General features: G+C 40.0%; 3 protein-coding genes across 6 annotated transcripts in view; 1 reads left to right on the top strand and 2 right to left on the bottom strand.

Annotated features, from left to right (window-relative positions):
- Window positions 1-5,034, bottom strand: part of SPAG1 (sperm associated antigen 1) — a 36,690-nt gene extending 31,656 nt beyond the window's left edge. The window contains exons 1-4 of one of the 2 annotated variants that reach the window (XM_079299544.1): window positions 4,919-5,034; window positions 3,620-3,761; window positions 2,900-3,059; window positions 2,466-2,591 (exon numbers count right to left, since the gene is read on the bottom strand). In XM_079299544.1, the coding sequence (XP_079155670.1) occupies window positions 2,466-2,591; window positions 2,900-3,059; window positions 3,620-3,761; window positions 4,919-5,006 (516 nt within the window). In that variant the 5' untranslated portion in view covers window positions 5,007-5,034. Of the gene's footprint in view, window positions 1-2,465; window positions 2,592-2,899; window positions 3,060-3,619; window positions 3,762-4,750; window positions 4,856-4,918 lie in introns of those variants that run through there. The other variant, XM_079299545.1, reaches the window with a different exon arrangement.
- Window positions 5,035-6,476: 1,442 nt separating this feature from the next.
- POLR2K (RNA polymerase II, I and III subunit K) lies at window positions 6,477-10,008 on the bottom strand. Of its 3 annotated transcripts, none has more exons than XM_079301615.1 (4): window positions 9,900-10,008; window positions 7,836-7,899; window positions 7,061-7,153; window positions 6,477-6,632 (listed from the first exon to the last, which is right to left on the bottom strand). In XM_079301615.1, exons 2-4 carry the CDS (start codon window positions 7,894-7,896, stop codon window positions 6,610-6,612), a joined length of 177 nt encoding a protein of 58 aa, XP_079157741.1. In that variant the 5' UTR covers window positions 7,897-7,899; window positions 9,900-10,008; the 3' UTR covers window positions 6,477-6,609. The 3 variants fall into 3 exon arrangements, with proteins under 3 accessions (XP_079157741.1, XP_079157740.1, XP_079157739.1); XM_079301614.1 differs by having other exon boundaries at window positions 9,845-9,993; XM_079301613.1 differs by having other exon boundaries at window positions 9,836-9,981.
- Window positions 10,009-13,111: 3,103 nt separating this feature from the next.
- Window positions 13,112-23,550, top strand: FBXO43 (F-box protein 43). Its single transcript, XM_079302254.1, has 6 exons — window positions 13,112-13,833; window positions 13,944-14,019; window positions 19,233-20,770; window positions 21,606-21,708; window positions 22,422-22,607; window positions 22,693-23,550. Exons 3-6 carry the CDS (start codon window positions 19,281-19,283, stop codon window positions 22,939-22,941), a joined length of 2,028 nt encoding a protein of 675 aa, XP_079158380.1. The 5' UTR covers window positions 13,112-13,833; window positions 13,944-14,019; window positions 19,233-19,280; the 3' UTR covers window positions 22,942-23,550.
- Window positions 23,551-24,297: the final 747 nt, after the last annotated feature.

Raw genomic sequence — 24,297 nt, 5'->3', positions numbered from 1 at the left:
TTGAACCCATGCTTTAGCTCTCCACTGGAAAAAATGAGGCAGCAAAAATAATAATTATGCAGTGTGGACAGTTAAGACAGTTCTGGGCAGTGTGATAGCAAAACAGGGGTGTAAGACATAAACTTTCACATTGTGTTATAGAGGGGGATATTGCATACATTTTACTCTTTTTAAGTCCATTTTTGGAAAATCCCCCCCATGGATTCATGCCAATAAAAAGAAAACACTATATAAAGTTATAAACTATCAGTAATGAATTGAAATTACACCTACATGTAGTATCAGCAAGAAAATCTGATTACAGACAAAACAAGATGCTTTCATTTACCAAATTTGTACACATTAGTGCAATCCCCTGGTTTAGGGACAAAAATTATTTCCAGAACTGGATTCTTTGTAAATGCTGAACTTTTATGCCTCAGATCAGATGAACAATCTCCAACCAACTAGTAACATAAAATTATGGAAGACCTTGTGCATTTCTTTTTAGCAGAGAGGATAAATTTATCACAATGAATCTAAATTTGATCCCACTTACAAAATTATATGATGCCAGTCTGAAAAATAATTATAGTCCCAAGTGATTAGCCAAACATTTTTTAAAACTGTAAGATGATGCTTATCTTTATCAGAAAGAAAGAAAACAAATAAAAGCTGATTATGACTATTCATTATTTTTGAGATTCCATGTTACAGGTATATATTTAGTGTATGCTATACAAACAACTTATTTTTATTCAGTAGGGATCTAGTAGTGATATAACTGTACTGCTGCATAAAATGTTTCAGGCTCCCCTTCTCTCTTCCAGGACAGGTAACAATTCCTTCAGAGGCCCTTTGCTTAGACAAAAAGAATGTAAATCACATATCACAGGTAAAGCATAAAGCTATATCTTATAGCTTTCATGGATAATAATACTAACACCAAAACCTTGTAGGGAGAACAAAAGCTGAAGAACAAAAGCAGAAAATTTTATCTGAAGACTGCTGATTTAAAGAAGAAAAAGAAAAGGTGAATATTTTGTCTTTGAATGGAGAAAAACATCCTCTTTAGTAACATGGTGTATCCTAGATTTCAAGACACTTTCCATCATTTTATGCTTATATTCTAAACTGGATTTACTGAGTTGACATGGTATTAAACCATTTTCTGTTCTAGCAGTTATACAGGATATGAATCAAGGATAAAGCTATAGTGTCACAATCCATCTCAGCAAAACAGGACAGTGAAAAGGAATATACATGGCAAAATATAAAAAAGTACACATAATTAAAAAAAAATAAAAACAAACCACAAACCAAACAAAAGCACCCTTTAGTCTAAATACTAACCACTTATAAAACACTCACTGCAATCCCCAGCTTCTTTGTATACCACACAACAGAGACTGCCTAGCTATCCCAAATGTCTTGATCCAACATCTATGTACCAGCAGACAATAAGAAGTAGTTTCTGACAACATAAGAACAAAAATCAGACATTTCTTAATACATTAGTATTCAACAAAAATAGGAATTAGTAAGAAAGGTCACATGATCTATAAGGACCCCTTCATAACATTTCTGACTCACAAATCTCCAAAAAGAGCAATGCTTAATGAATTTCCTGTAGTAGTGTCCCAGAATTTCAAATAAAATTTTGAGAATCAGACTGATCTATGATAATACCTGACAATTCAGAAAAATCCCATCCATACCTTCTTGTCTGCCAACCCCTTCAGTAGCACTGCATTTAGTATTAGCAATAAAAGCTGGCCAGAAAAAAAAAACCTGATTTCAGACAGATAAATAAATGAAAAAAAGAAAACCCACCAAAATGTAAGGAAACAAATACCTGGGAAAAAATGTAAGTATTTGCTCTGTAGTCATGAAGATTTGTTAAGTCTGCTTAAGGGCTGAATTAGGAAGTATGCAGTACAAGTGCAGTGGGAATACCAACACAAGGTATAAAATAAACACAATCAAAGGTGATATATACACCAGCACTACCCAATACAGGAGTGGCTATAGAGTAAAAGAATTGCTGCAGAGGCTCTAACATCCACACAGTATGAGTTCCAGGGTGTTTATTTTGGACTGGCTTCTGACTGGCCCTATGGAACAAAAGCCTGCTGGCAGCTGAAGAAAATGTGGCATAATTTCATCCAGGAGCCTAGTTCACATGCTTGAACAGTACTTTGAAATATGAATCAAAGAACATAAAAGGTTGTTAAGGCAGATCTGCTTTGGCAGTGAATTCTTGATCAGAATTAAAATATTATTACAATACACATGCTAGTACTAAGAAAGCATTTTTGTTTAAGCACTGGTTGCTTGCAAGGGAGCTTACAGGTTTTTATTTTCTGGTTAACAAAATAAATCTAGTAAGAATGGCACAATGACTAGAAGTTCACACATATAAAATCTCCCAGTTTTAGAAAAACTTTTAATTAACACTTATAATTAACACAAAAAGCTGGAGATACCTGACTAGTAGGAAGGCAGCTGCTGGAACAACGAATGGGAGGCAAGTTATCTTGTCTTTCATTCAGTGTGTCTGTTCTCAGGAGCTGTGATTTCTTATAATCTTCATTCATTTCTGTCAGCCAGCTCTGAAAAGAAATAAATAATATATTTTTACCTTAAGGCAGTAGAGCAATTATCCTTAAAAAGCACTGCTCTTAATGAGGAAAAGCAATTAACACAAAGAGCAATAGTGCTTTTTTGAATAAAAAGTGATCTACAAAAAACCAAAACTCTGTGGAGTTAAAATGGGCAGTTAAGATTCAGTTAACCAAGAAAATAAATAATCCTTTGATCATTTCCTCTTCAATCAAATCAATTACATTCGACTTAGTCACAAGAAGAGTGATACATCACAGTGATTATATTATGGACCATTATAAATTAGATCTTCTACCATCAGTTCACTATGAATTGCTTCCCATTCTTCAGCTGTGAAATCAGAAGCTGTGGCTGCAGGCTTCTCTTTTCTCAGAGCTCTGCTCCTTGGATCCAAACACTCAATGCGCTTTTCACAAGCCAACGTAAGTTCAGGGTAACACCCCTCCTCACCAGACCTTCAAAATGCAAAGATTAAAATGTTAACAAAAATAACTAAACTGCACCATATTCTCCATGTTTCCCTCTGTGTGCAGTCAGTACAGTGACTGCAGAGGACTATTTTCCTGTTACAACCCAATTTCACTACCATCTAATAATATTTTTATTAGAAAATTCCAGTTAACCTTCAACTTTTTGTGCCCACATACACAGTTCAAAAATATCACCACGGTGCTCATAAAAAAGAAACTTGTGTCACTTACAGTAAAAGTTAAACAGATGTGACATCTGAAATTATGCTAGTCAGGCAACATGGATCCTGAGAGAACCAAGACAGAGTGGCAGCCTTTCAAAATGACCTAGCATTCAGTTACTCAAACCTTTTGGATGGTTAAAAAATGACTCGGATTTCTAGTGTTATCACTGGGACACTTTTAGCATGATCACTTTAACTTCATATTTTAATTTTAAATAAGAAAGTCACAGACAGATTCAGACAAATAGAAAAGGGTTTCCTCAAATTTTACAGAGCAGTAAAAAATAAAGGTAATAAAATGAAGGTAAAAAGTAAATTTACCTTAATACCCTGAGAATCTTTTCCAGGTGCTTAACATCTGTGCATTTTTCAATGAATTTGTAGTCCAGGTGACTAATAGGTATTTGATATGTTTTTGTGGTTCCTTCACCCAGCAAATATGGTACTGATTCATCACCCATAGCTAAATATTCAAAGAAAGAAAAAAAAAAAAAGGTGACTCTGTAAGCTTCTAGTTAAATTTTGAAGTAATGTCAATCCAAGAAATAAATATTCTCACACTCCACTCTAATACAAGCTGACCTATAAGAGAAAAATATATCATATTTGAAGGTCTGATCACATAAACTGTCCTTGACAAGAGGCTTACTGACAGAAGTATGAGATATGCCTTGCAAGAGTATGCAACTCTACTGCTTTTGCAAGTCAGAACAATTCAGAAAGACCACTTAAAGAAGAATTGCCAACTTTTGTCTGCCACACTCTCTGTTTTATGTTAACACATCTGTTTTAATCAAGTGAGATAAGCACAGAGGAGAAGATAGTGAAGGACACTTCTTTTTTTCAGAGGGAAGACATTAACCTATGCAATGTATCTAAAGGAATGAAAATCTTTGGCTTCTCTGCAGACAAAATAAATTCAATTTTCTTTCCTCGCCAGTTGCATTTTCTGTGTCTCTGATTATATTACAGCACTAATCTGAACCTTTTCCAGTAAGTCCGTAATGGATGAAACGAGGGATTCAAATGGGACATTTCTGTCTCCCTGTAAGTTTGATTTGCTCATCTGCATCTTTTTCTGTTTTGATGACAAGCTAAATGGAGCTGAAACTCTTCCCCACTCCTTTTATATAGTGCATGAAGCAACCAGTTAATTTTTAAGAAATAAGGGCAACTTGCTAGTATGTGAAAACAATTATGTGTAGTTATAAATTAAATTAAAATAATTGTGTTCGAATGTCTCGCACAATTACTCATATTTATTTGTAGTTACACAAAAATGCTTACAATACAGCACCACTTAATTAATAACTGGTCATAATTAGGTGTTGCATAGAGATTCTGCCCCAAGACTTTCACGGTTTCAGTACTGGAAAAGGAAGAACACGCATGGAAGGAGGGACAAATGCAGGAAATAATTAAGGAAGAGTAGAAGAATTAAAAGCTCATCGCCGCCGGCGGTTTCTCCCGTTTATTCCCATGGCCGTGCTGGAGGTGCCCAGCGGGGCTCCAGGGCACAGCGGTGACAGGGCTCGGCGGCCGCGCGGGGGCACAGCCTCCCTTTCCCTTTCAGCTTCCCTGTGGTTGTGTTACATCCCCCGGCCCGGATCAGGGATTCACCTCCCAGCCGGCCCCAGGCTCCCCTCACGCAGCGCCGGCCGGGCAGCGCGGCCGGCCCGCGGCTGGCAACTGTTGCTATGTACAACATGGCGGCAGCACGCGGCGTGCCGCCCCAGGGAGCTCTGCCGCTCAAGGCGAGCCCCGCCGCCCCAGGGAGCTCTGCCGCCCCAGGGAGCCCCGCCGCCCCAGGGAGCCCCGCCGCCCCAGGGAGCTCTGCCGCCCCAGGGAGCCCCGCCGCCCCAGGGAGCCCCGCCGCGGCTCCCGCAGAGCCCCCGGGCTCCAGCAGCAACGCCGGCACGGCCCATCGTCCTTCGGCACCCACCTGCCCGGTGCCACGCCGCCCTCCCCGCGGCCGCCCGTGCCTCGCTGCGGCCGCCCAGGCGCGGGATGGCGCTCGGGGCTGAGGGCAGTGCCTGCCGAGGGCGGGCAGAACAGCGCCCGGCGGTGCAGCTCTAGCGCGTATCGCCCTTGTGCTCTCAGCGTTGTATTTCTCTCCGTGGAGAGCAAGCGGGCCGTCTCCCGTCTCCCCAGGCCCCAGAGCAGTGTTGCCCGCCAGCCCTGCACTCTCTCGGGCTGCTCTCCAAAGCAGCTCCGTGCTCCTTCCCGCGGGCACCGGGGGCTCTTCGCCCCCGCCCCCGGCAGAGGGGCCCGCAGAGGGCCGAGCCCGCCCCGCCTTCGGCAGCGCTGCTGCTGCCGCTCCTCCTCACCCTTCGAGCAGCCGAGTCAGTAGCCGAGCCCTTCGCTCTGCTGGGCAGGCACAAGGTGCACCGATGCCAAAAATGGTTATCATTTATACCCGAGTGAATCTGGTTTCCAGGAAAAAAATCTAGTCTTAATAGCATAGATCAGATACCTAATAAATTCTTAAAATCTTAACCAATCAGCTGCAAAACAGCATCTCAGAATGCCTTTTTATTCTCCTATAACAAGCCACTGCAGTTCATTTATAAGATAGCACAAGTCATGCAGACCTTAAAAAAGATACTATTACAGTGATGAGTTAAACATGTTAACACCACCACTAGCACCATCAAAACAGAGATCAGACATGCACAAAAAAGCAAAGCAAGATCCCTCTTTAGTTTTGGGGTGCTACCCAAATAATCTTTATAACACAGATCTAATTCTTTCCTTGAATACAAACAAGTCAAACAGCACTTAAGAAATTTCTGTTTCCACATTGCTTCTTAATGTTTAACTTGCCTCCCTCTCTCTCCTTTCAGGAGATTTTTTTTTTTCTCATTTCCAGACATCCATACTTTTGACACATCCACAACTGGATGCCAGAATTGGGTGGTCTGAAATCCAAATTTGTTTCCAACCCAGACTTCTGTAGCCTTCTTTTTATGGTCAGTGGAATTAATTCAAACCACAGTTATTTTATACAATTCACAGGAGTCCAAATAACATTCAGCAAAGTTAAAATGCAAATAAAATGCAAATGAAAGCAAAGTTAACTCAAAAAGAATACACTGAACTTCAAAAAATACTGCATAATTTGACTACACTTTACGCAACAGCTTTAGAAATCTATTGCTGGAAGACAATACAGACAAAATTTGGTATTATAGTAAACTTTAATATTTCAGTCTCTTAAAACACAAATAAGAGAGTGCATTTACACACAAATAGTTTTACAGAACAAAGTTATCAGAAAGATTACATTATGAAGTCGCTATCTTCAGCAGACATCATCGAGCATCGAAAACTACCACTGGAATAAGGCAGTTAAAGAAAAAAATATGTTGTTGTTGAAAAAAATGATGGGGGACAGGAAAAGAGACTGTCTAAATCTAGTTACAACTATCTACATAAAGTATTTCAAAAGCCATCTTTAATAAAAAGCTGGCTGAATAATATCAACAATCCACAGTACATTACCCAGCAGACTATCATAACATTGTATTGTGCATAGAAAATGAAAAAAAAAAGAAAAAGAGAAAGTGCCAGAAAAAAAATCAAGGTACCAAATCACACTGCAGAGATTGTGCTATAGTAGTTTGCTCTACTATATGATTTTTGACCCTGATGACTTGTTACATAATTATTTGAATTTTCTATTATGTTTCCCTTACATTCTGTTTCCCCTTGTCTCCATCCACAGCTTCCTAAATGCATTCAAGTGCACTTGTAAAAGGATACATCTTTTTGTCCTTTTCTTGTACATTATTCTGTAGCCACATTCTCTGCATCTGATAGGATCTCTTGCCTTTATTTCATTTTCTGTATGACATTCTGGTGTAATGGAGGAAAAAAAGGAAGCAGGCAAAGAAAAACAACATTGTTAATGCACAGATAACTTAAAAAAGCTGTAGTAGTCAAATTCCTATTTGTGGCAAACAAAAAATACAGCAAGTATAATAAACCTGTATCAAGAACTCAATAACAAGATACTATGAAAAAACAAAAAAGAGAAAATAAAAAGCAAGCTTTACCTATATTAAGATAAAAGAGATTCATGCTAAATATCACCCAAATATTAATGCACAGAACACATTCCACATTTGATACTAGAACATCTACTAATGAAAATTTCAGCTCATCCCTCCAGAGCCCAGAGTCTGTTTTCTTAAAAGACAAAATATTCCAGGGATTCCTGAAAATTTTTTAAGTTGTTGATTTACCTATAGATAAGAGAGAATTTGTCTGCTGTACTTGAGGGAAAGCTGAGTGCCCTTACAGCACTGTCAATAAAACACACAGAGATCAAGAGTTCCACACAGCAACAGAAGCTCTAGAGATGTACCCCATATATGTGTTACCATCAAAGGATAAAGCTTTGAACATCATCAGGATATACACTGCAACTATTTGCATCTATGTACCCTTCAGTATAATGACTAAGCACTATTCATTATTAAAACACCAAATCTCCAGTAGCAAGTAACAAAAAAAATCACTGATGTCTTTTCTTTACCTCCACAGATGTAAATCATTGGCTGCTGCTTTGGAGGCTGAACATCCTTCTGTGAATCCATGTTCTAAAACAAAAAATACACAACATGCACATTAGCTTGGGTTTGGGGTTTTTGGTTTGTTTTGTTTTTTGTTATTTACCAACCCCACCCCAAGGCATACACAATCATTTTAATATCCCAAGGAGATGAAATCACTTTCTTAAAAGTAAATACAAAACCATTGCACTTATATATGATGCACAGGACGTGGGTTAATTCAAGTTGAAAGTCTTCAGAAAGTCACTTAGTTCAACTTCTGAAAAGTAACATGAGGTTTTACAGAGCTTTACCATTCTGATATAGAAAACCTCCAATGATGAGGACAGCATGACATTTTCAATTAAACAGTATTTTTAACATGAAAGACCAATGAGCAGTATTTTCCTTCCTCCTTTCTGCCTATGTTTAGAATTTACCTGCTGGAAATATAAAATTCAATAATTTCTTATCTATCACTCATATAGCAATGGTGCTAGGAAAGAAGGTAAGCCTTGTCATCTTTCCTCCCCCTCTGATGCACTAGCTCACCCAATACACTTTTTGTTGTTCTATGGTATTAGAAATACTGGGAATGGATTGTGGGTAGAAGAGTAGCAGGAATTAAAAAGCAAAACAAAACAATACAAAACAAAACAAAACAAAAACAAAAAACCCAAACAATGAGGGGCCATAGAGATGAAATTCGACCCTTCAAATCCTACCAAATCAAGTGACAACTCAATGCTATTCTTCAAACACCTCTTAATGCCCTGTAATGGTTTTGATTGTTCAGACTTATTTGAAATATTTCTTCATGGCATCAGACTAAATAGTTACATATACTCCACAAACACTCTACCAAGCTTTAAGTAATTCTATCCTAACATATAAATGTACTTTCAACCATGAATTTTAAGGTGGTTACTGCACATGGAGAAACACTATTTTTTCCACTCAATGCAAGTCAAAACAAGAACATGACTATTTCCTATTGGGTTTTTTGAGGCTGCTGTTTTCTGTATTGCTGTTCTGTCTGACACATAAGACAAGAATTCCTAACCCTTACACCAGTGATGCTTCCTTATGAGAATGGCTTTCAGATGCTTTTGCTTAATGTTACAGCAAAGATTATTTCCCTCATCTTCAGAATCTGTTTCAGCATAAATTTGGCTGAGAAAACTTACGATACTGACAAGACAGGGATGTTTCCTATTTTAAGAGTCTGATCAATACTAGACAAACTATCTTGTTAAAACTTCCACTATGCCAGTCAATTTAAAAGAACTAGAAAGGAACCATTAAACTGTACAGTTTTCAAGTATGCTGCACCATAAGCATAGTGACATCTTAACTCACACGTGCTACAGTTTCTTTGTGTCAGCACATCGCAATAAGATATGAGCAATCACACATTAGCACTGGAAAACAGCACTGTTCTAAAACACAGAGCTAAACTAAGGTGGATCACAGTTGTAGCTAAATAACTTGGGGGTACCATGTGCCCAGAGCACCTCACCAAATCACAGAATGGAAAGGGCTGGAAGGGACCACAGCAGGTCATCTGGTCCAACCTCTCTGCTTAATCATCCCAGAGCACATGGCACAGGAGTGCACACAGAAGGTTCCTGAGTATCTCCAGTGAGGGACTCCGCCTCTCTGAATAATCTGTTCCAGTGTGCAGTCACCTGCACAGTAAAATTCTTCCTCTTATTCAGCTGGAACTTTCAGTGCCTCATTTTCTGCCTGCTGCCTATTGTCCTAGTGCTTGGCACTACCAAGAGGAGCCCGGCTTCATCTTCTTGGCAGCCCCGCTTCAGATATTTTTACATATTAATGATGCCCCCTCTCCGAGCATCCCTTATGCACCCGTAGGTGAGGCCAACCCTCTCCTTCACGTCCCGCAGAGCCCACGAAGGTGAAGGGCAGGCAGCCCTTCTCACAGCCCACAGGCCCCATGCTCCCCATCCCGCCCGATTCCAACCTCCCGTACCGTCCCGCGGGTCCGGCACGCAGGAGCGAAGCCCACGGGGCCGGTCCGTGCCCACCGCGGCCACAGCAGCAGCGCCAGCAGCGAAGGGAGCACGCAGAGGCCCGCAGAGGCCCGGAGAGCCCCGCGCCGCAGCCCCGCCGCCTCCCGGCGCACGCTGATGACGAGCGCCGAGCGCCCGGCGGGCGGGCCGCGCTTCACCAGCTCCGCGCCGGGAATAGCAATGGAAATCATGAATATTCAGTTCTGGGTGTTAACCACCTGGGGAAAAAAAAAAAAAAAAAAAAAAAAAGGCACACGGATTATTTTAAGACGCAAGCTTCCATATGAATAGCAGTGCCAGTTATCAATGAAGAAAGTAGGGAGTTGCACGGTTAGGTAAAATCAGCCCCAAGGTACCCGGTGTTTTCGTTCTTTTATTTATCTGTACCCAGCACACTGGGGATAGACAGTGCCCCGCGCCAGGTCTGGTCATACGCCTGCGGAGTTTTAAACCACCGAGGTGTTCTAGCTCAAGGTCCTCTCTGTTTTCAGAAGCGTTTTACCTAAAATTCGTGGATAAACCCGGCATCTTGATATTTTGGTAACGTGACCGGTATGATATGTACCCACATGAAGCCAAACTTACATACTACAAACATATATATTGCACATTTTAAATGTAAGGTTCTATTGTGAAAGAAGTTTCTATCTCGATGTACTGAACCAAAACAGTGCAGGCAAGATTTGAAACGACACCGGTTGCTCTTTGTCACTGGCTCCACCTCGCTGGCGGTAGGAATTTTGAATCTTCGGATCACAGTTTGTAGAATTAGGTATCTTTGCTTTATTTCCCCCCCGCCTTCCCCCCAATGTTTAACGAATACTATTTTTTGTGAACGTGCCAGTTTAAACTACTAGATCATTCAAAGGTCCTCTAGGTTACGGAAAGGTGTCTTTCTGTTTCTGAACACTGAACAAAAAATTTTTCCTTAGTATCCAAATTAATACAGATGAGGTTTCATCAGCTGTAATTCATTGATATTCTCCTACTAGCAAATCGCCTTGATATATGACTTATATCTTACCTAAAATGAACTCGGGTTATAATAAATAGTTTTAGTTTTCCTAATTTTGTGTTTAAACGCAATGAAATCACAGTAATGACTTTAGACTTGCTTCTTCACACCGCTATGTAAGAATACAGCTAAACATAACTTTTTGAGCGCCAGAATAAAGCAGGGGCAAGAAAAATGGTTTGTAAAAGGCAGAGGTTTTTAGGTAATAGATTACTATTTGCATCCTCTCCTCCGCTACGGAGCCGCAGTATGGGTGGGTACCAAGAGGTTAAAACAGAGGTGAAAAACAGCCTGAACTCTTATTTTCCTGGCATGGAAAGAAATTACCAACTCCTAAAAAAGCAAATACAACCCCCTACCAAAGCCGACAATGGGACTTACTAAAAATATCTCCATGAAAAATTCAGTTAATCCTGTGAAAGCAATGTCTCCATTATTAATAAAGAAATCCTGTAATTGTTTGATTATTTGCATCCTTCAAACATTCCCTTGGAAAAATAGGCTCCTCCCCTTACGAGAGGAGCGCTTTGGAAAGTCCCATTCCTATGCTGCTCAATTCCAGTGCTAAAGATGCTCATTTGGATTTAGAGTAGCAGAGAGTGTTGAGACTGTGTGGGAGACTCCCATTGTCCCGTAAAACAGAACAGTTCTTGAGGAACTGGTAGGCAAACGAGAGGAAAGGCTTGTGTGTCGAGAAGGCACCGGGGTACAGGTACTTTTGACAGCAGAAGGAAATGCAGCCCTAACCGAGAGCAGTGCGAGTGTCGCAGAATATATTACCTTGTTTCACTTTTTAGAAGTTTCCTTCTCAGGTTTTGGTTGGGTTTGGGCTTTTTTTTTGTTTGTTTGTTTTGTTTTGTTTTGTTTTTTTAATTTTTTTCGGTTTTTTCTTTATTTTTTTTTTAATTTTATTTTGTTTGTTTATTTGTTTGTTTGCTTGCTTGCTTGATTTTTGTTGGGGTGGGGTTTTTGGGGAGAGGAACTTTATTTGTTTGTTTGTTTGTAAAACACTTTCTAGTGTGACACTTTTTATTGCATAAAATGTCACAATTACGACTTGTAAAATTTCTTGCATATTTTTGATCCAGATCGCATAAATCCAGGTTTGAGTGACGAAGACAGAGCTTGAGCTTTCTGTGTCCCACTTGTAAGCTTCCAATTTTACTGAGAAGGTATTTTATAAATAAAAATATTTGAAAAACAATTTTACTCATCTCTTGCGAAACAGACTGTACTAGAGAAAGCACTTTCAGAAAACTTCTATTACTTTAAAGAAATGTTTTCTAATGTTTCCTCCTTTTAAAAAGAAGGGGGAGATACTCCAAGAGCCTTTCTCTCTTTAGCCGTAACTGTTACCTTGTTGTGAAACAAACCGATATTCTTTCCCTATTAATGTCCGTTTACGCTGGCTCAGGGTCGGGAACTTTTAAACCTTTATTTCCTCGGGCCCCTCTCAGGCTGCCTCACTCCAGGAGGGATGCGAGATGCTGGAGGAGCGAAGTAGACAAAGGGAAAGGCTGAGAATTGTCGGACCCCACGAACAGCGATTACGTTACTTAATCCGGGACTTTGCTTATTAAAATGTGTGTGTTGATTTTAGAGTCGGTGTTAGGTCTCTAGTTCAGGTCTGACATTCCCCATCGCGCCGGTGTGAAGCTTCACGTTGTCCTTACCGAGCCCAGGAAAAACAGGCATCCACGTAGCCGCAATTTTGACGGGTTTGTGTTTATTTGGTTTGTAGATTTTTTTTTTTTTGGGGGGGGGTTGCTTGTTTGTTTGCTTGCTTGTTTTTTGTGGGGTTTTTTTGTTTGTTTGGTTGGTTGTTTTTTTTTTTTTTTTTTTGTATGCAGAAAAACTAAAACCACAGCAAAACGCAGGCGCCAAGTTCTGAGTAACTACAAGCTTTTTAACAAATTAAACAGGAGTAGACCTTAGACCACGCACAAGAAGACAAAGTGTGAAAATTATGCTCTACACTGTAGCCAGGGAGAATAGTCCTTCCTGGATTCTCTGGCAAAAAGTATCTGTGGAGACTCGAGGGCAACCTGCGCGGTGCTGGAATCGGGGATCCGCCACCCGACTACTTTGAAGGCAATGTACTTGACAGACGCTCTGTGACTGTTTTAGAACTAGGCTGTGGGGTAAAAAGGTGCTAATTCACTCAAATTAACCAGCGCCTTTATAACCCAAGTTTAAAGGCTGTGGTGCAGATAAGGATCATTAGCTGTGAATGCCTTGGGCACCCCTGAGCCGCCCCTCAGCGCCGGCGCCCTCCGCGTCCGCCTCCGTTCCCTCCGCCGCAGGGAGCGGAGCGGCTCCGCCAGAGGCGGGAACGCCTCACCCTCGCCGGGCGCCTGAGGAGGAGCAGGGCAGGGGCAGGAACGCCTCAGGGGCGCTTTAACAGCGGGCTGGGCGCGGCGGGGGCCGCGGGGCTGAAGTTTAAAGCGTGAGGAGCGGGGCAAGCCTCGCCGGTGTTCCCTCACGTCCCCGAGGAGCGGGCAGGGCGCACCCGGTCTCCTCAGGCTCCCGGCCGGGGCCGAGCGCGGAGGGGGCGGGGAGGCAGCGGTTGGTGAGGGCGGGTAGTTCAAACCCGAGCGAGGGAAAGCGGCGGCGGCCGCACGCGAGGGGCCGGTGTGGGTGGGGACCGGCGAAGCGGCTCCTCGCCAAGGGCAACGGGCCCGGGGTCGCGCGGCGAGAGCTGCTGGAGCTCCTCCAGCCGCCTTCGCTCCTGCTCCTCGCCTTCTGCCCTGCTCGGGGTGCCCGCCGCCGCCTCAGCCGCACCCCTGCTAGGGCGGCCTCCAGGCTCCGCTCTGCGCCCGCCGGCTCGCCACACGAGAGGGCGAAGCGGTTGCGTTGCTCGTGTCCGGCATCCCAGGTGTCTGAGGGACCTCTGGGTGCTGGTCCTCAGCTAATCTCGGTTATCGCCATCGCTGGGTAATTAGGCATTGCAGTTTACACATATATATGTGGGCTGAAGATTGTCTCAGCTGGGTAATGTTTCTCTTGCACCTCTCTCTTTTCTGTCTACGTCCTTCTCGCTTCAGGTTATCACTAGGGGTAAGCAATACTTTGAATACAGCGCTTTGCATTGGAAGATCTTGATTTGCTTCACGAATTAGGGTAAGTGATCAACATCATGCAGATAGGACTTGGCTGTGTCATCTTCGCTATTATTACCTTTGAAGGTATCAGTGGCTCTGGGGTCAAAGAGCAGAATGTTTTACTGCGGATACCATATCTGTTTAAAAAGCAGAGAAAATATTTCTGTATCACCAAGACTTTGTCTTTATCTGTTTTGCTAGCAGTGGTGAACAGTGATTTTTTTTTTTTAAAAAAAGGCAGAAAATGTCTTGTTCAATGCATAAGTATTCTGTGTGTATTACTGAGGAATACAAATTGCTAGGGGCAGGTGTGACTCCATCCTAGAACTTAGAGATAAGTTGGAGGCACCATTGACATTGCCTTCCAGTAATCAACATTCTTACCTCTTGAAGGCACTTGGTAAGACTAAACTTGTTAGAAATTATGCCTTGTCTAAATCTGTGAATCCTCTCCTAAATTTAGTTTGGGTATCTGATTATGAATTATTTTGTCCAATAAACTCCCAGAAAGTTTGCAGTTGATTTGTAAATTGATTTGAGAACTGCAAAATTAATAACAGATATGAGAAATGCACAGAACACATAAACCTATCCTTAGCAGTTATGCATTTTGTTACTTTCTCTGTAACTGACTAGTGGTGTGACCAGCCTTTTTTCCCCCTGCACATCTGTTTAATGACATCTAAGACAAGGTTAAGAAAACTTTCAGGGACTGGTTAAAGATCCCCAAATGAAAAAGGTGTGGTGTTATGGCTGAAGTTTAGTAGATGAAATTCTCATAATAAAAAAGAAATGCTTATAAAAAGTAGTGTTGTAAGAGGTTTTGCTAGGTGTCTCTTATGAATGGAAATGGAATCTGAGAAATGTTCAGCATATCTGAAAGGCTTTTCCTTCTGTATTTGTAAAATGAGACCTTGTGTTAAAGCTTAATTTGTACAGGTAATCCATTTTGGAAAGGAGTCATCTACAAGCTTGAGGTGTATATTGGAATTTGCTGTAAATCATAGATTGGTTCAGTTTGTAAGGGATGTTAAAAATAATCGAGTTCTGAGCCGCTTCCATGGGCAAGGGCACCTTCTACTGTATCAGGTTGTTCTGAGCCACGTCCAACGTGATCTTGAATACTGATAGTGATGGAGCTTCCACGACTTCTCTGGGCAACCTGTTCCACTGTCTTGTTGCCTTCATAGTGAAGAATTTCTTCCTAACATCTAACGTAACTTTCTTTCAGTTTAGAGCCCTTACTGCCTTGTTTCATCACCAAATCCATGTGCTGTTTGAAAGTCCCTCTCTGGTTTTCTTGATGGCCCTATTGGGTCCTGAAAGGCTACAATTATTTTTCCCTGAAGGCTTCTCTTCAACCCCCACTGTCTGACTGTCTTCAGAGCAGACGTGCTCCAGCCCTATGATTATTTTCTTATTCCTCTTCTGGAGTTGCTCCAACATGTCCATGTCTTATTTTGGGGGCCTCAGGACTGAAGGCAATACTCCACAAGAGGTCCCAAAGTTGTGGACTCGGGGGTAAAGAAGTAAAAATAAGTATTAAAATGTATGAATGAATGGCGAGGTATAGAGTGAAGTATAGAAAAGAGGTGAAATGAAACTTAATGGGCGGCCATTGTTCACTCGGTATCAATTGGCAATTTTTAAAATTGTCCTGTAAGGTTTTCTATCCTGTCCGGATCAATGCAGTGAGCTCACGAGCTCCCCCTGCCGGACGCTGTATTTCGTGCAGGATTACATTCGGCTGCTTGAGTTACCAACATTGCTTTAACTCAGATATTCTGTCCTCACTTATAGCTGCAAAATCTTGTTTTGCTGTGATTTTTGTTTCTTTGAGCACAAGTTTGCTCAACTTCTTTTATACTGTAATATGTTACATGTTTTCTATTCTCAGTTGTCCCATAGAATGCCTGAGAATGAACCTGCAAAACATGAGGTTTTCCTTTTGTTGTTTCTTCAGCATGCTGCCTGAATATAAATTTCCTTAGCCTGGAAGCCTTTGGAGTTTGTTAAATGTATGGTTAGTTTGCTTGTATTTGAGGGAAATAATAATATTTTGAAAGATAAGTGTGGGTATGAGGGCTTTTTGGATTTTTTGTGGGGAGGGGATTGAGATTTCAAACAGCTATCTCCAGAATTCAGTTTAAATCTCTGTCTAGCAACATTTTTGGAAACAACATCTACTGGCAACATTTGCTAACTACCTGCAGTTTTCCAAAAGTCAGCATAAAATGAAGCCTCTAGTCTTTTTGTTGACTAGCAAAGATAATGCCCTCTTGTTATGACAGATTTCTTATAGGTCTTTGTTCTCTTGCAAAAAGAAGAGATTTGCTTATGTGGTCCTTAGGCCATAGCATGTGTAACTGACTGAAATGCAGCAGTGTGCTACACAGAGATCTCATTCCTTTAAAAATACCGGGAAAAGTTATTTTCTAGTTCATGACAAAGCCTTTTCAGCCTATTGCCTAAAACCATGGAATCACAACATGTAAGATTGGAAGGCACTACTGGAGATCATCTAGTCCAACTTTCCTGCTTGAGCAGGGTCCTTAGAGCACATTACTCAGGATTGTGTCCAAATGGCTTTTGAATATCTCAAGAGAAAGAGACCCCATGGACTCTCTGGGCAGCTTCTTCCAGTGTTTTGTTGTCCTCACAGTAAAGAACTTTTTCCTTATGTTCAGGTGGAACTTTCTATGTACCAGTTTCTGCCCATTGCCTCTTGTGCTATTACTTGGCACCCCCTGGAAGAGTCTGGCTGCCTCCTTTTGATACCTTCCCTTCAGATACTCAGACATTGATAAGATCCCTTCCCAGTCTTCCTTTCTCCAGGCTGTACAGGCCCAGCTCCCTCAGCCTTTCCTTATAGCTGAGGTGTTTTGCTCCCCTAATCTCCTCCATAGTTCTACTGGACTCTCTCCAGTATTTCTTCGTCTTTCTTGAACTGGAAAGCTCCGAACTGGACACAGCACTGCAGGTGAGGCCTCAACAGGGCTGAGCAGAGGGTCAGGATCACTCCAATTGACCAGCTGGCAGTGCTTTTCTTAATGCAACACAGGGTACCCTTGCCCACAAGGACACACTGCTGGCTCGTGGGCATTTTGTTGTCCAGCAGGACCTTCTCTGCAGAGCAGCTTCCCAGCAGGTCACCCCCATCCTGTACTGGTCCTGGGGCTGTTCCTCCCCAGGTGCAGCACCTGCATTTGCCTTTGGGTTTCAGATGGTTCTGCTCTGCCCATGTCTCCACCCTGCTGAGGCCCTTCTGCAGGGCTGCACAGCCCTCTGGGGTATCAGCTGCTCCTCCCAGCACTGTGCCACCAGTCAACTTGCTGAGGAGGCACCTGCCCCTTCGAGTCACTGATGAGTAACTTGAACTATACTGGGCCCTGCATCAACTGTTGGGTGTGTCTTGGTTTGAAAGACAGGTGTCTGCTAGGGAAATTCTCTCCCTTGAAAAGGAGGATGTAGGACACCAGTACTTACAAATCTACTAAAACATGGAAAAGTGATGCAGAGGAAACATGAAATGCTATTTGGAGCTGGTTCTGCAGGAGCAAAGAAGTAATCCCTAATTCACTAAACACTAGCTTAAAGCTATGCCCTTGTGTTTCCTATTTGTGCTGTTGCTTATTTCATTGTGTAAACCAGGGAACATGGTAAATGTAGAGACAGAAAACAAACAGGAAAGTAAGGTATTTATAGAGGTATTTATAATGGGAGAAGAGAAGGAAGCAAGCAAGCCATACTTCTGTTTGTTGTTGTCTTGGAATTACTTTCACATAGCTGTATTTGATGAAAGAGTTTTTCTCAGTTATGTATGTGGATTTTGTTTGTTTAAGTCTGTTTGATTTCATCCTGATATTAGCAAGATTGTGTATGTCTTTATGCCAAGGTGTCATTCTGCTGTTTAACATTCTTTTCCTTTTGAACTTCTCTTGTTGCTATCTTCTTACAATAGAAAACAAAACTAAGCATTTGTTTATATTACAGTAATCTTAAAAAGTGCTATCCATGAGTCAAAAAAATGCTAATTAATGACCCAAGATCATCGAAGAATAGTTCTGCCTCACCTCTCTCAGCCAATCTGGATTCTCACTGCTTGTGTTTGGTGACTTAGGGCTAGACTAAGACAGGACTGTTGGGATATTAGCAATGGCTTAGTATTTGGTGTTGAAGCCACCTTTAAAGCTGGCTACTTCTGTTTTGAAAGTTCAGTTGCTAATTCTAGGCTTTATGTTCCAGAATATCAGTTCTAGAGGTCAGTAACAGCACAATAAAAGGTGCTGATTGAAACTCTTGAGTCTTGCAACACAGATGTGGACTACTTTGGTGTCTGTGAGAAGCCTTTTGCTGCATTAGTCATAACATCTTTTGTATAGTTATTGAGCATAGAAAGCAGTGACCTAGTGCCACTAGGGTTAGGGTGGGGAAACTCTACAATGTGTGAGTGGAAAAAGTAAGCCTATTTCCACACATCTTTTATTAATTGTGTGCATCAGCCACATCTAACCTTTCTAGGAAAATATATAGTAGCTCTTAAGTTCTCTGTACCTGGTGAGTGTGTGTATAGTCAGTAATTTTCTTTAAAATGGAAGCCTTCAGACATGACCAAAAGCAGAGAGCTTCTTTACAAAATAACATTTAAACATTAAGGCAGATAAAAAGCGCTTTTCACTTTGTAACTAAAAGTCAAATTCTTTCCATCGGGGGAACTCTAGGGATCTAAATAGCAGGGAGGCTTGTAGACTTGTAACTTCATGATTTATCCTCTTATTTTACTTAAGGAGAAAATAGAAAATACCTTTTGTCTACACTCACCTATTACCAGAGCTTCTGCTCACACTTGAGTACTGAACTGTTAGTTACTGGATGAACCAGTAACAGTGCTAGTAAAAACCTTGGCTCTACTGAAATGGTGGAGAGTTTTGTTGCAAATTTTAGCACCAATGAGCCTCTAATTGCTGTGTTTGCTGCTTATTTGAAGTACTTTTCCACAGATGAGGATTGCCAGGTCGATTAGCTAACTGGATATATGTTTATTTTATTTTTCACAGTATAATATGCATTTTAATCACTCATTCTAACCACCTACTTTTGTGTTTATGTATAATCTCTGTTTTTACTGAGACTAATGACTGTACTTTAATTATGACTGCTATCTTGATATACTTACACAAGGCTTTCTCTATCTGAGGGCATTTTGATGACTGCTTTTATTGTTTGTTTCAGAAACAACAGTGGTATCTTCATTTACAAAGTTGAAGTGTCAAGCAGAAGATGTCAGACAGTAATCCAGTGAGGTTCAATAGTCTTAAAATAAATAGAATAACACCTTCCAGGGGCAACTTTAAATGCTCTAATTTTAAAGACACGTGTTGCAGTTCAGCATTTTTGGACAGCAGACGCAATGAGTCCGTAAAAGATCCTGATGCAGAACTTGAAGAAGCACAGAGTGTAACAAGTGTATCATTGCTACAGGAGCATTCTGAGCACATCCATCCAAGTGCCTTCTTTCCCAGGTCACCATCTATTGAAAAAGAATTGAATTCTATCTCTTTATCAGAAGAAAGAGAAGCAAATAGAAGTGCAGATTTTTTTGAAACTCCTAAATCAAGTAGAAAAGGCTCTTCACTACGCAGGAGGCTTCTTTTATCCAAGAGTGGTGAAGCTGGCACAACTGTAGGATGCTGTGAAAGACAACCTAGTTCTTCAGGAAACATCAAGAAAAAAATATTCCCTTGTGTTCTGAGCTCTGATGGAAAGCTTTCACAAACTGCTGCAGAGTCTCCAAAAGATAAAGGTTACAAACTTCTGACAACTAGCACTTCAGAACCTGAGGACTCTAATCCTGATTCTCCAAGACGGAGACTTTCCTTTTCACAACAAAGGACTTCTACTCTAGATGAGTCCCAGTGTAAGGACCCCTTATTGTTAGAATCAGAAAATTTGTCTCCAATTCAGTGGAAGGATGTCACTGCTAGTAACACTAGTACTGCCAGTGATGAATGTAATGCAAATGTTCTTGTGAGTGTTAGAGATGGGGTGCTTAGGACCCCTACATACAGTGTGTTACCTGAAGCCAGTGAGGGTAAATTCCTGACTTCCATCACCAGTCCTGTAGAGAACTTGAACTTTGGACTGTGTGATATAAACTCTCCCCCTGTTAAGGTAGCAAATTACCCAGATCTTTCAACGCCTGAGGACAGTGGATATAATTCACTTCCTTTGGACAAATCAGGAGACTCACTGTCTGATTATGAGGGATCTTTTCAAGAGCTCTTCCAAAAGCACAAAGAAGATTCCAAAACTTTAGACAGTAAAAGAAAGACAAGAAAACTTGAGCGAGTCAGAAGGTTATCCACTCTTCGGGAACTAGGCTCCCAGTCAGAGACAGAAGATGATCATGGCAGTCCTACTTCAATGCACATATTAACAAAAGAAAGAAACTTTGTCAGTGAAGATCATGATTTAGTTCTAAAAGAACAGCCTACTGGAGACCTGGTTGTAAGTCATGGAGATCTCTCAAGAACTCCAGCTCTGAAAATAGTTCATGAAATTTGCTTGCAAAGACAAAGATCACACCAAAAACAAATCTCAGAGAATATTGATGGAAAAGAAATATTTGCATTAGATCATGTTCTTCCTGGACTTATTGGCAAGAAAATGGGCCTTGAAAAATTAGATATTTTAACAGAATTGAAAGATAGAAATTTAAAACACGTTCTTGCTATAGTTTTAGGTGCTTTGACAGTAGAAAGTCTATGCAGGTAAGTACTATTGCTACACACACAAAAAGGGAAAAATATGTGCTTCTGCAAATGAATTGCAATAATTTCTGGAATAATAGGCATTGTCAATAAAATTTGAAAAAAATGAAAAGTTTTCTCACCATTAAGTAGATCTTTGTGTTGATCTGAAAATAAATAGGGGCATTAAAAAGCTAAACAAACATGGAAAATTAGTAAGCTTGAAGCTAAATCACAATACCTGTAAATTTTAAAATATTAAAGATTCCTTTAAGCCTAGAAAGTAATTTGTCATTACAAGTTCCCAGTAGTGCATAGCACTCAAAACCACATTTTCTATAATTTTTCTTGTGTAATTTTTCCTGAATTATTCCTAAGTACAAAGATGATCAAAGGATTTTGATAAATGAGTAATCTAGATTAATTTCTAATCAATTGGAACTGTTACATTTCACACGATGCTCTTAATTTCTTTGTTGTTAGTAACAAAGGGAATGGGCAAATAGATGAAAGTGTATAAAGGCACAGATGTTTACAGAACTCTTAACACAATTGTGACAAGAAACAATCTTGATAAGTGGCTTCTATGGAGGAAGAAATTAATTTATTTTTTAAGTCAAAGATAAGCAATGCTATTAATGCTACTGTTCTTCTCTAGACTCTTCTGTTATACAGTGATATGTAAAGTATGAGACCTGTTTCATAACAAAATAATGAACTAGTCTATAGAAGCAGTCTGTAAAATGACAAAGAGTATACAAAGCCATGCAAAAATCTTTGCTAAGTAATCTTACTATCATGACTTCTGCACTATTTGAAAAAATTTGACAGTGGATACATTTTTTATTTGTTCCAGCATTTGGAAAGTAAGCAAAAGCTGGCGTGAAATCATTGTACAAGACAGAAGTGCAGATAAGAGGAGAAAGTTGTACACAAAACAGCTGAAAGAAGCAACTCGGGTAAGATAGTTCTCAAAGGTGATTTTTTTTTTCCAAGTGTAAAAAAATATATATATATATATTATAATGGCTCTCATTGCCTTTCAGTAGTCTGCAGTTTGAGTACTGGTCATCCATGTAAGACTCTTATTTACCCCTTCTGCCCTTTCTTGAGAATCCTGTAGGATCTCTTCCTTGGTTAATTCTAGCTTTAGATTTTAAACTCTGCTCATACAATTGTGCCATGCTGTTCCTCGTACATTTCACTCTAGTCTGCTGCAGGACCCACTCTAGATTGCTTCCTGATTATTTTCAAGACTTCTTGTGTCACAGTGTATTTGTGAACATCAGAAGGATATGTAGAAGGTTTTTAAGGGGCATCTAGAGAAGTAAGCAAATTGATAGTATATTTTTACAGTTCTTCAACATGAATACATGCACACCTGCTATTGAGATGTCTTCTAGCACACTCTACTTTGTGATCATGTTTGTGAATTAGGACAATTGGCTTTTCACCCTGCCCATGAGACTTGGTTGTTGATGATCTCTCTCTTGATCCCTTGCTAAATATAAACATTTACTGGTAAATACTTGCAATATATCTATAATTTTCTTATGTGTTGTTGCAGAGGGAAAAAGCCAAAACAAGTAAAAATCCAGCTGCAAATCCCAGATTAAATAAAATCTTCATTTTTCTCCCCCTTTTTTTTTTTTTAATAATTATAAACTAATAGGAATATTTATTGAAAGCTGAAGATGCTGCTACAAGACTCAATATTCTCAATAGATCTGCTCTAAGGCCTGTTCAAGCTCAAGCCAGAACTCCTGTTTTACAAACACCACCTTCACACAGTGAACTTACACCTAGGAGATGCAGTTCTCTTCCCCACTCATCTAGTAGGCAGGAAGAATACATGAAAGTAGGTATCTAAGAAATGCTTAATTTTCAGTTTTTAGAACTTTCTCATTTATAAGACTAAACTCTTCTCTCTCCTCTTGCTACAGGTTGCTAAAACTCTGTTCACTGATGAAGCTCTAAAACCTTGTCCAAGATGTCAATATCCTGCTAAATATCAGTTGGTAAAGAAACGAGGACTATGTAGCAGAGAAGCATGTGCATTTGAGTTCTGTATTTTATGTCTGCATGCATTCCATGGGTCAAAAGAATGTAATAGTTTATCTGCAAAACGGAAGAATAAAAAAGATGCTCCACCAGGAAGTGCCCAAAGCAAAAGAAATTTAAAAAGACTCTAAAGTTTTAAGGCATTCTTATTCTTACATTTAATTCCTTTTACCATCCCCCTTAATTCCTGATCTTGTTCCTATTCTTCCTAAAAGGATGCATTTTGAGAGTATCATCCCATTTGTTCTTGCTGATTTACCCAAGATACCCTCTCATGTATATATCTTAATTGACGTAGTATATTTTTGTTTTTAAAAAAATGAGCATTTAAAAATATTTTGTCTTATTTTACCTGTTGTGTAGTAGGTAGGAACTTACTAAAATCTTCATTTTTAAATAAAGTGTCTTAAATGTAGTCTTGAATATTTAGCTTATAGCACCTCATAGATGTTTAAAAATGTTATTGTTGTCTTAAAGACAAATTAAAGAAAATTATTTCTAAAACAAGTCCTTGAAATCAGATTTATTTATTTACTTTAAATTACTGTATGTGTTTTAAAAATGCCTCAAAGTGGGGCACTGTGTACATGTGCAAAAAATGCTTCTATTAATATGAATGGTCATATGTCAAAACCAATATATTGTCTAAATTTTTTATTGGAATAATTAATTTGTTGTTCTCAGCCTCTGTAAGGGAAGTCAATAGAACAGTATTTTATAAACTGAATTGATGCTGTGTGCATATTCTGTTGCACCGAGTTTTACAAAATTTTTGTCCTGAAAACTTCAGGTGATGCCTATATATTCAGGTATCTAAAAATGGTGTGGCATCACCTTTGCTATTGTGAACTTACCTTTATGCTTAATCTGACTTGACATCAGTTCCCAGATACCAGGTCACTTTCACACTTGTACTTGAGCTAAAGGATTATATACAGGAGGAAATTACTCTATCTCTAGATTTAATAAAGGAAACAAATGTATTTTGCTCTTGAACTAAATATGCTGATCCCTTCAATCTGCCTCTTGGACCCCAAACAATTTTTGTATGGTTTTGGTTTGCATCCTAGCAATTACAAACACCTTGAAATGCAGGTGACAGAAATGGACACAGTACTTCTATGAAGATATTTATGATGGTGGGGAGAGAGTAAAGCAAAACAATGGTAAAAAGCAATGGCAAAAAAGCACCAGCTTTCCCATATGCATGCTTTTATACAGAATTTTCCTAAAAAGTTGAGACACAAACTTGGACCACTACTCTCTGTAGATGTATCTATAAAGAGTAGTGTATTTTATATAATATATATCTATTATATATAGTTATCCAAAAGATATCTTTTTGCCCCATATCTTTGGATTTACCTCAACACTTAGTTTATCTTAAATAGGTTATTATAAGTTCTGGATTTTTTTTATGCTCTTATAAGCATGGGATACCAAGTGTGAGGTTAGAGCTCTGGTGTTTTAGGCACTAACTTCATTGG

This window comes from Erithacus rubecula, assembly GCF_903797595.1.
Source record: "Erithacus rubecula genome assembly, chromosome: 3".
Lineage (NCBI taxonomy): Eukaryota > Metazoa > Chordata > Aves > Passeriformes > Muscicapidae > Erithacus > Erithacus rubecula.
This window is presented reverse-complemented; position numbering and strand designations above follow the sequence as displayed.